Source organism: Sorex araneus, chromosome X (assembly GCF_027595985.1).
Source record: "Sorex araneus isolate mSorAra2 chromosome X, mSorAra2.pri, whole genome shotgun sequence".
In the NCBI taxonomy this organism is placed as follows: domain Eukaryota; kingdom Metazoa; phylum Chordata; class Mammalia; order Eulipotyphla; family Soricidae; genus Sorex; species Sorex araneus.
The window spans coordinates 247,906,291-247,921,807 of record NC_073313.1 but is presented as its reverse complement, the minus strand read 5'-3'; the positions used below and the strand labels follow the sequence as shown (position 1 = coordinate 247,921,807).

Sequence of the window (15,517 nt, the reverse complement as noted above, 5' to 3'; positions counted from 1 at the left end):
CAGAGCATAAATTTTGGACTCTTTGATCACAGGATAACCTAACATGTGTAGTCTTCAGCTCTACTTTTTTCTTAGCCAATCAATATCTAGTCCCTAAAGCACCTTTACAAAACAGAGGGACAGATCTTTAAACATAAGAACCAACTTACCATCATTAACGTTAAAGAATGTTTTAAGAAACCTTGGTTTCTGGAACTAAGTCATATCTGCCTTTTTTGTTCAACATCAGTTTCACTGATGAAAGTACTGTGTTTATGCCAACACTGATGTACTTTTATTTTTTTATTTTTTATTTTTTTTTTTATTTTTATTTATTTATTTATTTATTTATTTATTAATTTATTTATTTTTAATTAGAGAATCACCGTGAGGGTACAGTTACAGATTTATACACTTTTGTGCTTATACTTCCCTCATACAAAGTTTGGGAACCCATCCCTTCACCAGTGCCCATTCTCCACCACCCGTAAACCCAGTGTCCCTCCCACCCTCCCCCACCCCACCCTGCCACTGTGGCAAGGCATTCCTTTCTGTTTTCTCTCTCTAATTAGCTGTTGTGGTTTGCAATAAAGGTGTTGAGTGGCCGCTGTGCTCAGTCTCTAGCCCTCATTCAGCCCGCAACTCCCTTCCCCCACATGGCCTTCGACTACAATGTAGTTGGTGATCGCTTCTCTGAGTTGACCTTTCCCCGGAACGTGAGGCCAGCCTCGAAGCCATGGAGTCAACCTCCTGGTACTTATTTCTACAGTTCTTGGGTGTTAGTCTCCCACTCTGTTATTCTATATACCATAGATGAGTGCAATCTTTCTATGTCTGTCTCTCTCTTTCTGACTCATTTCACTCAGCATGAAACTTTTCATGCCCATCCACTTAACTACAAAATTCTTGACCTCCTTTTTTCTAACAGCTGCATAGTATTCCATTGTATAGATGTACCAAAGTTTCCTCAACCAGTCATCCGTTCTGGGGCATTCGGGTTTTTTCCAGATTCTGGCTATTGTAAACAGTGCTGCGATGAACATACATGTGCAGATGTTGTTTCGATTGTACTTTTTTGCCTCTCTGGGATATATTCCCAGCAGTGGTATTGCTGGGTCAAATGGGAATTCAATATCTAATTTTTTGAGAGTCGTCCAAATTGTTTTCCAGAAGGGCTGAACCAGTCGGCATTCCCACCAGCAGTGAAGAAGGGTCCCTTTCTCCCCACATCCTCTCCAACAGCGGTTGCTTTTGTTCTTTTGGATGTGTGCTAGTCTCTGTGGTGTGAGGTGGTATCTCATGGTTGTTTTGATCTGCATCTCTCTGATGATTAGTGATGTAGAGCACTTTTTCATGTGCCTTTTGGCCATTCGTATTTCTTCCTTGGTAAAGTTTCTGTTCATTTCTTTGCCCCATTTTTTGATGGGGTTGGATGTTTTCTTCTTGTAGAGCTCAACCAGTGCTTTATATACCATTGATATCAACCCCTTATCTGATGGGTATTGTGTAAATATCCTTTCCCATTCTGTGGATAGTCTTTGTATTCTGGTCACTGTATCTCTTGCGGTGCAGAAGCTTTTTAGTTTAATGTAGTCCCATTTGTTGATCTCTGTTTTTACTAGATTGCTTAGTTCCGTGTCACCTTTGAAGATACCTTTATCTTCAATATCGTGGAGGGTTTCGCCGACCTTGTCTTCAATGTACCTTATGGTTTGTGGTCTAATGTTGAGGTCTTTAATCCATTTTGATCTGACTTTTGTGCATGGTGTCAGGTCAAGGTCTAAACCCATTTTTTTGCATGTGGTTGTCCAGTTGTGCCAGCACCATTTGTTAAAGAGGCTTTCCTTGCTCCACTTCACTTCTCTTGCTCCCTTATCAAAGATTAGATGGTCATACATTTGGGGTTGTGTGTAGGGATATTCCACCCTGTTCCATTGGTCTACGGCTCTGCCTTTGTTCCAGTACCATGCTGTTTTAATTGTTACTGCTTTGTAGTAAAGTTTGAGGTTGGGGATGGTGATGCCTCCCATCATCTTTTTCCCAAGAATTGTTTTAGCTATCCTTGGACGTTTGTTATTCCATATGAATTTTAGGATTGCTTGATCCATTTCTTTGAAGAATGTCATGGGTATATTTATAGGGATCGCATTGAATCTGTATAATGCTTTAGGGAGTATTGCCATTTTGACAACATTGATTCTCCCTATCCACGAGCAGGGTATATGTTTCCATTTCCTCATGTCCTCTTTGATTTCATGGAGTAGCGTTATGTAGTTTTCTTTGTAAACGTCTTTTACTTCCTTGGTTAAGCTGATTCCGAGGTACCTGATTTTCTGGGGCACGATTGTGAATGGGATTGCTTTTTTCATGTCCCTTTCCTCTGCCTCATTGTTTGCATATATGAAGGCCATGGATTTTTGGGTATTGATTTTGTAGCCTGCAACTTTACTGTATAAGTCTATTGTTTCTAAGAGTTTCTTAGTAGAGGTTTTAGGCTTCTCTAGATATAGTATCATGTCGTCTGCAAATAGTGAGAGTTTGATTTCTTCCCTTCCTATCTGGATGCCCTTAATCTCTTTTTCTTGTCTAATAGCTATCGCAAGTACTTCCAGTACTATATTGAAGAGGAGTGGTGAGAGTGGGCATCCTTGTCTTGTGCCTGATCTCAGAGGAAAGGCCCTTAGTTTTTCCCCGTTGAGGATAATGCTTGCCGTAGGCTTGTGATAGATGGCTTCGACTATCTTGAGGAAAGTTCCTCCAAACCCCATTTTGGCGAGGGTTTTCATCATGAAAGGATGTTGGATCTTGTCAAATGCTTTCTCTGCAACTGATGTACTTTTAAGTGCATGCTTACCATTTCAATTTTTGAACCAGTATGGAGTGGAACTTCCGGAATTTTACTGCAGATGCCGTCTTCGGTAGTCTGCTTTCTAGACCTAAAACGTGATTCTCGGGGCTGGAGCGATAGCACAGCGGGTAGGGCATTTGCCTTGCACGCGGCCGACCCGGGTTCGAATCCCAGCATCCCATATGGTCCCCTGAGCACCGCCAGGGGTAATTCCTGAGTGAAGAGCCAGGAGTAACCCCTGTGCATCGCCAGGTGTGACCCAAAAACCAAAAAAAAAAAAAAAAAACAAAACCGTGATTCTCAAATTAAAAAGAAAAAAAGCTGAATATTTGCAAATCTCGCTTTCATTATTTGGTGCAGAGGTGGCTTCTGTGGGGCTCAGCGGTTTCAAGCTTTGTGTGTATGATGGATTCATACCAACACTTTTTTTCGTTCTAATTTATGAAGAAATCTTTCAGAGAAATCATGAAGATTTCTTCCTGGGGGGAAAAAAGTGTTTTTTGAGCTCAGCACTGAAGATGTTGATCCCATTGATACAACAGTCCATATTGCTTGAATTGATGTTGATCATTGCTGTTCTTTCTGGGAGCTTAACGCGCGCTTTGCTTTTTTGGCTCTGACCTCTCTCGGCTAGATGAGCTTCCCCAACTGGTAACCCTTCCACACCCCAATCATCACGGACCAGAGATTTTGGATGTTCCTTCCACAGTTCAAAAAGCTCCTGTGAACAATAGGCCTGGTTACAATGAAGATGGTTTTCAGCTTCCTGGCACTTCCGACCAACCCAACTACATTGAACAGCAAACTCTGTTAGAGGAGCATGGGTCTAGGCGAAGACCGACACCCACAATGGCCACCCCTGAGAAGCCTGGCCCAAGAGCCCATACACCCAATGTAGAACGTGTACCTGGGAGAGATGGAGGCTACTACACCCAGCAGCGCATCCATCCTGATCTTGTTGGAAACGATCAGAATGCCTCTCTGGAACAGGAAGCTCTCTCTCAGACAACCCTCACCTGGACCCCATTCCCGGGTACCTCCGAATATCTTATTTCATGCCGTCCTGTTGGTATTGAGGAAGATACCCTCCAGGTAAATTATTTTCTTCACTTCTCATAGGACAGCTTGAAAAAGGAACAAGTTAGGTAACTGAAATGACCAGAGCATAGGCGTGAAGCAGTTTTGCCATTAGAACCTCGAAGAAAGGTGGCAGGTGGCAGGTTCATCTCAGTATGGGGGAGGTACCAGAGTGAGACACTAGCTTTGATTTAGAAGAGAGAATGAGACCATTTCTATTCAGACACTTGAGATGTCTTAGAAACACAAAGAGTCTGTCCTGAAAAAGAGAATGAAATATTCTGCCCACATCACATTTGTCTGAGAAAGGCTGAAATACTTGTGGATACTTTAGAGTCTGTCCTTGAAGAATACCATTATCTATGATATGTCTTTGGAGAAAGAACTTCGAGGAAGCTGTGCATAGCAGCTCTTGTATGTGATTGATTCTCTAACTGAAACTCCTTTTCTCTAATTTGTCCTGCTGGTATCAATTTTTATTGTCGCACTTATTTTTAGAAAGTGGCAGAATTTTTTAAATGGATTACACTGCAGAAGATTTATGAGTGGAGATGAGTTTGAGTGTTTTGCAGTTAAATGAACTTGAGATTTTGCTGCAGTGTTTTCAGAACCCCGTGTTGGGGTAAGATGCCACCTTGTGCAGGATAAGTGTGTGCCCGATAGAACATAATGTCCTTGTTTTATGATAAGCAGGCATGGCCAGTGTGTCCCGGGGGGTACTGTGAATATAGGTAGAAGGGTGGGTGTCTGGACACCAGGGAATACCTAAGTAGGTTTTGGTAGGGAAATCTGGTGGATTAAATGATGGCTCTCCACCCTTGTTCTATTTCTCTTCTTGGTTGATGGGGACCCATAAATCCTCCCTCTGTATTTCTCTCCCTTTGCTTTCTTTACATAGAGTGGGTTATTCACAAAAAGATAGAAATGATATGTTGATGCCTCATTATAATGCTTTCTCCCCCATTTTGAATGCACCGATAATTGCAGTTCCGAATTCCTGGAACTTCTACTAGTGCCACCCTGACGGGCCTTACCAGAGGGGCCACCTACAACATCCTCGTGGAGGCCCTGCAAGGCAGGAGGAGGTTCAGGGTTCATGAAGAGGTTATTACCGTGGGCAACAATGGTATGTGAATTCGGGGTCATTCTGCACAGGCTCCTGGGGGGATCGCATGAGAACCTTCTCCAGTGATTGGTTGCTATTGTCTGTTATCTTTGGGAAACAATGCCCGAAAGTAAATTACCTGCTCAAAATGCAGTGATCTTTCTCTCCTACTACCCCGGTATCTTTGTGAAGTGCATTCATTAGGGGCTGAGGAGAGAACTCGGTAGTAGAATACTTGGCTTGCATAGGTGAGGTCCTAAATTTGATCTGCAGCATTTAAAAAACAAAAACAAATAAGCAAACAAAAATATCTAACAAACAAAGAACCTTACCAATCCAAGTCTCAGAGATACCATAATAGACTGGGAGCAGCTTTAAAACCGAGTCCCTGCTGATGAGCGCGCGTGGGTGGAAAGCACGACTCTTTCTTCCGTCCACTCCATTCTCAGCCCTCTGCCTCTCACCACACTGCTGTGGGGTGAGTCTGCAGGACCGAGATGCATTACCTACAGCGGAACTCCTGGGCCAGCAGAAATTAAGACAGCTGGGTTTGGTTCATGGTATAAAATGCTACCAGAATAGTCCATTTCTGTCCAAAGAGCTCTTATTTCAATGTCATTTCAATGTCTTCTTTTTTTCTGATTACATAGATTCAAAAATCTCAGTAGAAGCCTTAAGTAGCCATTAACCTTCTTTGTAACAACTAAAAAGTCCTTTTGAAACCAGGAATTACCTGGCTTTTCAACCTGTAGACTGCTAAAGAGTCACCAAAGAACACGAGTGAGGAAATAATCAGGACTCTGCGTCTTGAATCATCCAACCAAAGGGTTCCATAGTCCAGATCAGCACAGAGTGCTAAACTGTGTCTCCAGCACGTGATTGCCTCTTTTCCTGAGGTCACTTACTTAATCTCGGCCTCCTTCCCCACTCAGTAGATGGCTGTGCTGTTTTCCATGCATAAGCATCTGTGCATTAAGGAGTTGAGATCATTATGTGCTTGTCGTATTACAGCTGTGCTATAATGCACATCTTTTGCCTTTTGTGGTTTTACTAGTGGATCAGTGTATGAAAGAAATTGTCATGAGCACTAAGGTATTTTTGTGCTTTCTCACATAATTCCATGCCCCTCCCAAAGATTCCATCTTTATAACTCAGTCAGGTAGAATTTTTAACTTTTGCCTATTTTTAGAGCATCGAAACCCTTAGTTGCAGTGTCTAGTCCTTTCATTTTTCTTTCCAACTCCTTATTCCCAGGAGCTGTATTTTGCATTCTCGCCTCGTTCTCCTGACTTGACACATTTCAGATTTCCTAGTTTTTCTCAAATGTTATTTCTTTTCAAAGTGATACCTTTAAAATAGAGATCCTCCCCATATGTATTGCTTTAAAGAAGCTTTTGATGGTTGGACTCTAAAAAGAAACCCATACAATGGGATTTAAAGTCATAATAGTTACTTTCTTTAATTTTTATAGAATAACTTGAAATATGCTTTGTTCACTTAAATAATTTTAAAATATGCTTTCCAAAAATAGAAAGACCTAAATCTTAGGGAACACAAAGAAAGTCTATTAATCATTCTTAATTTAACATCTCCCATCATTCCCTTTTCCTTGAAACAGTTGATTTTATTGATAAAATAAGGAAGTTCTGTTATTATTATGATCACACCAAAATCTAGGAACTTTGCATTGTATAAATCCAATAATGAAAGTAAAGGTGACAGTACAGTGTTACATAGAAAATTCTATGAATCTTGTATTAAAAGATGGGGGTGGGCTGGAGCGATAGCACAGCGGGTAGGGCGTTTGCCTTGCACTCGGCCGACCCGGGTTCCATCCCCGGCATCCCATATGGTCCCCCAAGCACCGCCAGGAGTAATTCCTGAGTGCAAAGCCAGGAGTAACCCCTGAGCATTGCTGGGTGTGACCCAAAAAGAAAAAAAAAAGATGGGGGTGGCCAGAGAGATGGTTCAATGGATTGAGGGCATACTTTGCGTGTTGGAGGCCCAGGTTCAAACCCCTCCCCATATGGTTCCTGGACCACCACCAGGACCAACTCTTAAAGTCCCTCAATATCCTGTGGGTATGGAGCAAAAAACAATAAAGGGAAAGGACGATGTTTAATATCTATTTCTTAATTATGTATGGACAGTAAACCAATGTTTTAAATGCCTGATATGCTAAAATCTTCAAAAGTTCCCTAAATGGGGATGTTTTATATCCCCATTTCACAGATGAGGAGAATAAGGCAGAGAACTGTTAGATAGCTTAAAGTCACCCCAGCACTTCTGGCCTTGGCATGTCACTGAATTTTCTTACTGATTTCCTAGTTTCAATTATCTCAAGATCCATTCCATGTTTTATAAGCTAGATTTACTAGAAGTGATGGCTATGGTCTTTTCCTTTCCGTACTTAGGGTAAACCTGAAATATGTTCTCCTTTTAAGAAGACTGTAGGAAATGTCCCCTGGTCCCTCTGAGCACTGTTGGAGTAGCTAGTGCATTTGATAAAGCATATGAACGATTCCTGATGCAACTGGGATTTTAATTTAGTTTTCAGCTGTCATTATATATGAGAATTTTGCATTTTTCTTACAGTCCAATAAGATGTCTTCTTCTTGCTTTCCTCCCTTTTGTTTTTTCTCATATAGTAGAGCAAAGCGTCTATCAACCGACGGATGATTCATGCTTTGACCCCTACAGCGTTTCCCACTATGCCGTTGGAGAGGAGTGGGAACGAATGTCTGAATCTGGCTTTAAACTCTCGTGCCAATGCTTAGGTTTTGGCAGTGGTCATTTCAGATGTGACTCATCTAGTGAGTAGCTTGCTTCCTCCATCTCTTCCAGTTCCATGCATTCACTTCAGCAAAGCATGTTTGGCGAGCAGAGTTCCTTCCAAACATGGAGCAAATGAAGGAGACCCCTTAATTCAAAGTAATATTTTGCATCATATAGAAAAATGATGGGAAATTTTACTTATTCAACATGGCTTCATTTCAAAGGTTGTGTGTCTATATAACTGTTTATTAAGATTAAGTCCTTGAGGGTGATAGACCTTCATTTTTTTTCCTGATAAATGAATTAATTAATTTTTCCTGGTAAATAAATTAATTCTTGAGAGTCAGGCACAGTGAAGATCAGAAGTGAGAAAACACGTCATTTAGTATTGAGTAGCCTCAGAAAATATACATGCATGCTCAGTGTCATTCTAAACAGACCCCACATAAGCAAATCTCATAATCCACACACATCACAATAGTCTCAATGGCTAGAACCTTATAATACAGAGAGTATGAAGAATCCATTTGTAGATCATTAAAAATCAGTTCCAGTTGAAAAAGATTGATCTTTAAATTCCAAATTCTCATGTGATGGCTAGAACCTTATATTATAGAGGGTATGGAGAATCCAATTGTAGATCATTAAAAATCAACTCTGAAAAAGATTGATCTTTAAATTCTAAACAGATTTTAATTTTTTGGATTATTTTCTAATATACTCTTCAAATTTACTTATTATGATTTGTGATTTAGTATTAATACTCACAAAACTTTGGTTTGGGCTTTGTTTTTAGGAAAAGTAGCTATTATTGACAAGTGGCTCATCTTCATAGGTGTTAACCATTATGCCTTATAAACACACCTTCTCTAGACTTGCAAAAACCTTTTTTGGGGAACCAAAAATGTAGTTGATTTTTTTGTTTTAAAGTACAAGGTATTGTACTTATATCACACTAAGTGGTTTGATTCAACAGAACGTAAAAACAATTTTACATATCTCAGTGTATGTAACTTGCTTGACCATTGAAAAATGGAAAGACAGACAACAAAGCATTAGATGCTTTTCAAGAGTTGGAATCTTAACATTTGACACCAACTAAGTGATTCTTGATTTCTTAAACTGAACCCCTTCTAAAACTGTATAAGTATTACCTATGTAAGTACTTATACAACTGTGGGAACATAGCTATACATTTTTATATAAATCATATAAAATTGATTTATATGACTCTTTGGCTCAGTTTACATAGCCTTTGCTTAGACATCATAATTTTAATGCCTAATCATTTTTCTTAGGACTGGAGTGATAGCACAGTGGATGGGGCATTCGCCTTGCCCAAGGCCGACCCGGTTTTGATTCCTCTGTCACTCTCAGAGAACCCAGCAAGCTACCAAGAATATCCCACCCGCACAGCAGAGCCTGGCAAGCTACCCGTGGCATATTCAATATGCCAAAAACAGTAACAACAAGTCTCACAATGAGCTGTTACTGGTGCCCACTCGAGCAAATCGATGACAGTGCTACAGTGCAGTGCTAATTTTTCTTAAAATATAAGGAATGGCAGAGTTCTTGGTAGAGTGGGAGAAGTAGGATAGATAAGCTGGTGTGTGTATTCAGTTTGAATGCAACTCAGCCATTAGAAGTCATTCTTATGCCTACAATCAGAGAATTGTTGATGATATATCTTTCTAAACCAGTCTTTTGAGAGCCAGTAATTTATATATTTTTCTTTGGATGTACAGGATGATGGTTTTACTCATTTTGTTTTACCATGCTGAACCATCTGAAATATATATATATATATATACACACACACATACATATATATATTTGTTTCTATTGTGCTGTTGATTGCACTAGCTCATGTCTAGGTCCCTTGCACTGCCTGAAGTGATGTTTCATTTATCTATTATCTATTCCTGAAAGACTATTCAAATCCTGTTGCAATTTCTGACAAGTTCAAGCCTTACTAGTGAGAATTCAAACAAAGGTTATTAGCTATTCTTGCATCAGTATGTTCATGGTATACATCAAATCTTAAAATAGCCTAGCAAGTGTTCGGTCAAGATGACTTCCAAACCCAACTGAAGATAGGCGTTGTCGAAGGGATCGTGAGTGTTCACCTTCCTTGCCAGTCCTTCCAGTTATGTGGTTTCTAAAATCCCGTGGCTTGTCTTAGTTCTTACCTCGGGCACTCCCTGTCCGGAGTTTGATCACACCGATAACATTTTGCCTGTGACGCTGCCCCCACTTCCAGAATGGTGCTATGACAATGGTGTAAACTACAGAATCGGAGAAAAATGGGATCGCACTGGAGAAAATGGCCAGAAGATGAGCTGCACCTGTCTTGGAAATGGAAAAGGCGAAATCAAGTGTGATCCTGGTACGTAGCCATGGATTTTTAGGGATTGGTTAGCCACTCATCACACAGGCAGAAATGGCCAGAAACCGACGTTCCCCTTAAGGAGGAAACAACTGGGTTTGTTCATCTTTCGACTAGGGAGAGCAGAAAGCCAGCTTCAAATACACACCGTGATTTAATGTTATTGCAGAGTATCTCTGCATGGATCAGAGTATTTTCACCGTGATCGGTCGTGACGATTGCAAGAATTTAGGTTTACTGGTCCTCGACGGAACTTTTAGACTAGAGTCTCCATCCTCCCATTGAATCACGTCCAGTTCACTGGATTTCAGTTTGGGGAGTACTGCCCTACCTAGCAATAGCTCACTTAACGGAGGATCCCCTTTCAGCAATATGTGGGTCTGGGGCTGTGATGATCCAACGAGAGGAGAAAAAGCAGGCCCACATGCTTTCTAGGGGTATTCTTGTTTCCAGTCTCATATGTGCTTCTGGCTTGTTCCTCTCTGCAGATGAGACAACCTGTTATGACGATGGGAAGATATACCATGTAAAAGAACAGTGGCAGAAGGAATATCTCGGTGCCATTTGCTCCTGCACGTGCTTCGGAGGCAAAAGGGTAAGACCTGATGTCAGGCTCCTTGCAGCTTAGATGCCATAAAGGAGAGACTCTTGCTGATAATCCAAATTAAGCATCGTGTGTGTGTGTGTGTGTGTGTGTGTGTGTGTGTGTGTGTTATGTGGCAGCACGTAGATGAAACTGTGAAAAGGTGAAACTGAAAATACCTTTTTTCCTGCTGCTGACATAAGGCTCCTGAATTCTCATTCTCAATTCACCTTCTTGTCCACACCTGCCCCTCTCTCCCCTACTATTCTCAGGCCTTTTCTTTGTTTTGTGTTTTGCTTTTTGGGTTATACCTGGTGATGCACAGGGGTTACTCCTGGCTCTGCACTCAGGAATTACTCCTGGCGGTGCTCAGGGAACCACATGGAATGCTGGGAATCGAACCTGGGTCAGCTGCGTGCAAGACAAACACCCTACCCGCTGCGCTATTGCTCCAGCCCCTCTCAGGCCTTTTATCCCTTGACAACTAACGTGTCGAAGGCTGGGTAGCACTGGCCTTGAGCTGCATCCTGAGGGAAGCTATGGGCAGGTGCCCCTGTTGCATGCTTGCTAAAGAAGTCTCACAGTAACCGAGCTCTCAGAGGATGCTGTCTCTTAGGAACCCTTTCTCAAACCACAGTCTCCTGCTCTAGGTCTACCCCGTGCTCAAAGATATCAGAGAGAGGAACTGAGAAATGGTCTTGCCACTTGATGATCTCATTAGAAACATGACAGTAGCAGGCACTGAAACTCGGGCGAATTCTGGCCATTTCTGACTGGGTCTGATAAATCACAGTTCCTGGGTAGCTGGATTCAGCAAGAAAGGTTTATGCAAGAGAGAAGCTGCTAGGGGTGTCGTAATGGTTCAAATTTGGTTAGAGGAGAAGAGGAGAAAGAAGCAACAGAAGGAGCACTAGAGTTATTCTCTAGAAAGAGGAGGCCCAGGTGGCCCAGACAGGCTCCAGGGAGACAACCCTAGTCTGGTATGTCAAGACAAGCAATGAGATGGGAAGAAAAGAGAGGGAAAACAAATGGGGGAGACCCTTAGAGGTCTGTTATATGTCAGTACACCTCAACTCTTTCCAATCTGTGCTCCCAGCTCAATGGAACAAATCTTTTATGCCTGATTCCCTAAAGCTCTTATAACTCATATATGTAAGGTCTCCAGGGTAGGGCTGTGTCCACCCCATAGTGTGTGGAAATTAGTGTGGTGTCCTTCTGCATGGCAAGGGCCCTGTCCCCTGTCTGACACAAAGGATGCATGGTCCATCAGCTTGTTCCCATTTCTGTTCCCATTTCTGTTCTACAGGCCAGACTATGGGACTTAGGCAGGGAGTGTCGAGGTGCAGTGGCCTAAGGTCACCCAGCAGTGGGTAGGAAGTTTGGCCACCACAGTTCCTTACATGAATCTCCTGCTCTTGAGCAAGTCATTCCCCATCTTATTTCGTCCTGTGTAAAATGAGGTCAATAAATAAGCTTACATAGCTGAGCTGGAGGTAGTTTGTGGGTGTGGCTCCCATATACCTAGCTTTTGGCCATTTAATTTCTTGCGAAACTTGGTCCCGAGTTGTTGGGGTCTGGCCAGAGGTACAGTAGCAGTTTGGGGGTATCAGGAAGCCTGGAGGCACCATCAGGCTGCTGATGTGCTTGCCCCACGGATACTGGTGGATCTGCTGGCAGCACCAGACCCCCATGTGAACTTCGTAAGTCAGTTATATAGTATTCTGCAATTTCATTTATGTATTTATTTGAAGTCATAGAAGAGCCTGGCAAGCTCCCTGTGGCCCTGTGGCGTATTCGGTATGCCAAGTACAGTAACAATAACAGGTCTCATTCCCCTGACCCTAGAAGAGCCTCCAATTGTTGGGAAAGATGAGTAAGGAGAGGCTGCTAAAATCTCAGGGCTGGGATGAATGAAGATGTTACTGGTGCCCGCTCAAGCAAATAGATGCAACAACGGGATGACAGTGATACAGTGAAAATGAGGGTGGTTGTCCAAGGGGGTTCAAGCCTCTTTTACAAGCTCTAGCATTAGAGGCAAATGCTGTATTATTTGGAGTCGAAAGCTTTTCAGGGAAGTTGCAACCAGAATGGAGAAATCTGAGTAGGTGAAGGAGATGTTCATTAGGAAAGGAAGGTTAAGAAAGCCATAATCGGAACCGGAGCCATAGTACAGCAGGTAGGGCATTTGCCTTGCACATGGCTGACCTGGGTTCAATCCCTAGCATCCCAGATGGTCCCCAGAGCAGGGCCAGGAATAATTCCTGAGTGCAGAGCCAGGAGTAACCCCTGAGCATCGCCAGGTATGACCCAAAATGCCAAAAAAGAAAAAAAAAAAAAGCTGTGATCTCTGGTTAAGAATGGACTTTTTATCCTTCATAATGTAATTATTACTGGATTCTTGGTAAAACAGAGAATAAAATGGTCTAAGCAAGATTTAAAAACTAAAGGGGGGCTGGAGCGATAGCACAGCGGGTAGGGCGTTTGCCTTGCACGCGGCCGACCCGGGTTCGATCCCCGGCATCCCATATGGTCCCCCAAGCACTGCCAGGAGTAATTCCTGAATGCAAAGCCAGGAGTAACCCCTGAGCATCGCTGGGTGTGACCCAAAAAGCAAAAAAAAAAAAAAAAAAAACTAAAGGAAGGGAAAAGACCGTATTTCAGGAAAAGTGGAGACAAGCAGCTTTAAGATATGCGTAAGAAACCGAAACGTATTCTCCGGGTTCTGAGGGCACTAGACCATCCTCGGGTTCCCCGGATGATTGCTTAAATCCTGCCAGTCACGCAGGGCTGTGATTCCTCTGTAACAGCAAGGAGGGTCAACCCCACTTGACTTCTTGCTTCTGCTCTCAGGGCTGGCGCTGTGACAACTGCCGCAGACCCGGGGCAATTGACTCTGGCACCGAAGGCTCCCCCGGCTACTCCTCAAATCGGTACTTGCAGAGATACGAGCAGAGCACCAACGTTGTAAGTGCATTCGTGGTCCCGACACAAATAGGCACGTAGCATGGTGTCTCTTTCTTCTGCATGAGCCCCAATTTTAAGTCTTAGGAATCATATATATATATCCTGCAGCAGAATGTAGGTGTTCATAGACTCAGCACTTGGGCACCTCTTAGCTTTCTACTGTATAGCTAGGTTGTTTCCAGATGTTCTCCTGTCCACAAGTTATTATCACAGATTCCCCTCCCGCCCCTCCCCTCCCCCACCCTGCACTGTACTTGACTCCACAAGCATTCCCACTAATTTATTTCTCTTGTTTTTTTCACAGAATGTCAACTGCCCGATCGAGTGCTTCATGCCTTTAGATGTGCAGGCTGACTACGACCCTCTAGAGTAGGATTTCTAACCCAGAGAAGCAAGCAAGGCTCTCTGGGCAAGACCCGTCCAAACTGGAGTGACATTAGCGGACCCCAGCTTAGATGTTTGTTTCTTTCTTAGGCCCTATGCTCTGGAGGAACTTCTCCAGCTTCAACTCAAATCACAGCTTCTCCAAGTATCACCCCAGGAGTGTTTGAGGGGGCAGGCAGTCCACGTTCTGGTTGGCTCTGAAGGGTCCCGTACTGTTCAGTACTTGCAGTGAAAGGATTCAAACTTAGGAAATCAGGAGCGACAGGAAAGCTTAAACGCCATGGTGATTCGAAATGAATGGGAAGGGTATTACCAAGCTAAGTGGGAAAGTTCTTCAGACACTTCTGCTTCCTCTTGACTTTCTGGCCCGCACTCTTGTAGGAACAGCTTGTCTTTGTCACTGTGATATTTAAAAAAAAAAAAAAAAAATCCACAGTACTCACTTTTTCCAAATGATTCTATTAATTGCCTAGAAATATCTTTCTCAGACCTGTTATTTATCAATTTTCCCAGTATTTTTATATGGAAAAAAATGTATGGAAGACACTCGGTGTGCAGTGGGTAGAGGAATTTGGTATAATTATGGTTGGTGATTATTTTTTATACTGTACGTGCCAAAGCTTTACTACTGTGGAAAAACAACTGTTTAATAAAAGATTTACATTCTACTTCTTGGATATCATGACTTCTTTTATATATATATATATATATAAAGACACCTGGGGAAAAGTAATAATCCTCATGAAAGTTCTTTTCTTTTCCACGCGGCAAACATTTGTAAACTGCTGATGAGCACAGCTCTGATTTGTGGTGATTTAAATAGAAGAATTTCTAAGTCTGTCCCTACAAAAACACAGATTTATTCTTGCAATTTCATCTCTCCTGTAATAGAGGAAGCTTTATCATTTCTCAGAAAACAGATTTAAGGCGACTCAAATACATATTTAACCTGTTACCTTCAGAAGGCGGAAACCATCTTTACTTATGCTCCTGTAACCATTATGATACCTCTCACCCTCCCATCTCCTTTCCTTCCTTCATTTAATAAACATTTATTCAAGGAGAGTACCCGAACGAAAAAGAAAAGAAAAATGACAAAGATGTTAAAACTACTAGGGCAATATAACAGAGCTTTGTTACAGAGAAACCAGATGCCTTTAACATCCTCAAGCTTTCCTCCTGGTTCACTGGTTAACGACAAAACAAAAGTCACACGGGAACTGAGCCACAGTTTATAAAACTGAATGCCGGAAACTTAGCATCATGTGGGGAGGTTTTGCAGTCTTAATTGTGCGGGTCTTCTGGCTCCGATGCAGTTCCCCTGGAGAACTCAAACATGGACCCTGGTCTATGGTTTCATACCACAGATCTTTCAGCTTTTTTTAAAATTTTTTTTAATTTTAAATTTAATTTTAA

At 42.2% G+C, this 15,517-nt stretch overlaps 1 protein-coding gene across 9 annotated transcripts in view; it reads left to right on the top strand.

The window, feature by feature from the left end:
- Positions 1–14,769, top strand: part of FN1 (fibronectin 1) — an 86,243-nt gene extending 71,474 nt beyond the window's left edge. For 4 of the 9 annotated variants that reach the window (XM_004601433.2, XM_055120959.1, XM_055120954.1 and 1 more), the window contains 7 exons: positions 3,462–3,919; positions 4,892–5,030; positions 7,658–7,822; positions 10,045–10,170; positions 10,659–10,765; positions 13,604–13,717; positions 14,022–14,769. In XM_004601433.2, the coding sequence (XP_004601490.2) occupies positions 3,462–3,919; positions 4,892–5,030; positions 7,658–7,822; positions 10,045–10,170; positions 10,659–10,765; positions 13,604–13,717; positions 14,022–14,090 (1,178 nt within the window). In that variant the 3' untranslated portion in view covers positions 14,091–14,769. The remainder of the gene's footprint in view (positions 1–3,461; positions 3,920–4,891; positions 5,031–7,657; positions 7,823–10,044; positions 10,171–10,658; positions 10,766–13,603; positions 13,718–14,021) is intronic. The other 5 variants (XM_055120951.1, XM_055120957.1, XM_055120956.1 and 2 more) reach the window with 2 other exon arrangements.
- Positions 14,770–15,517: the final 748 nt, after the last annotated feature.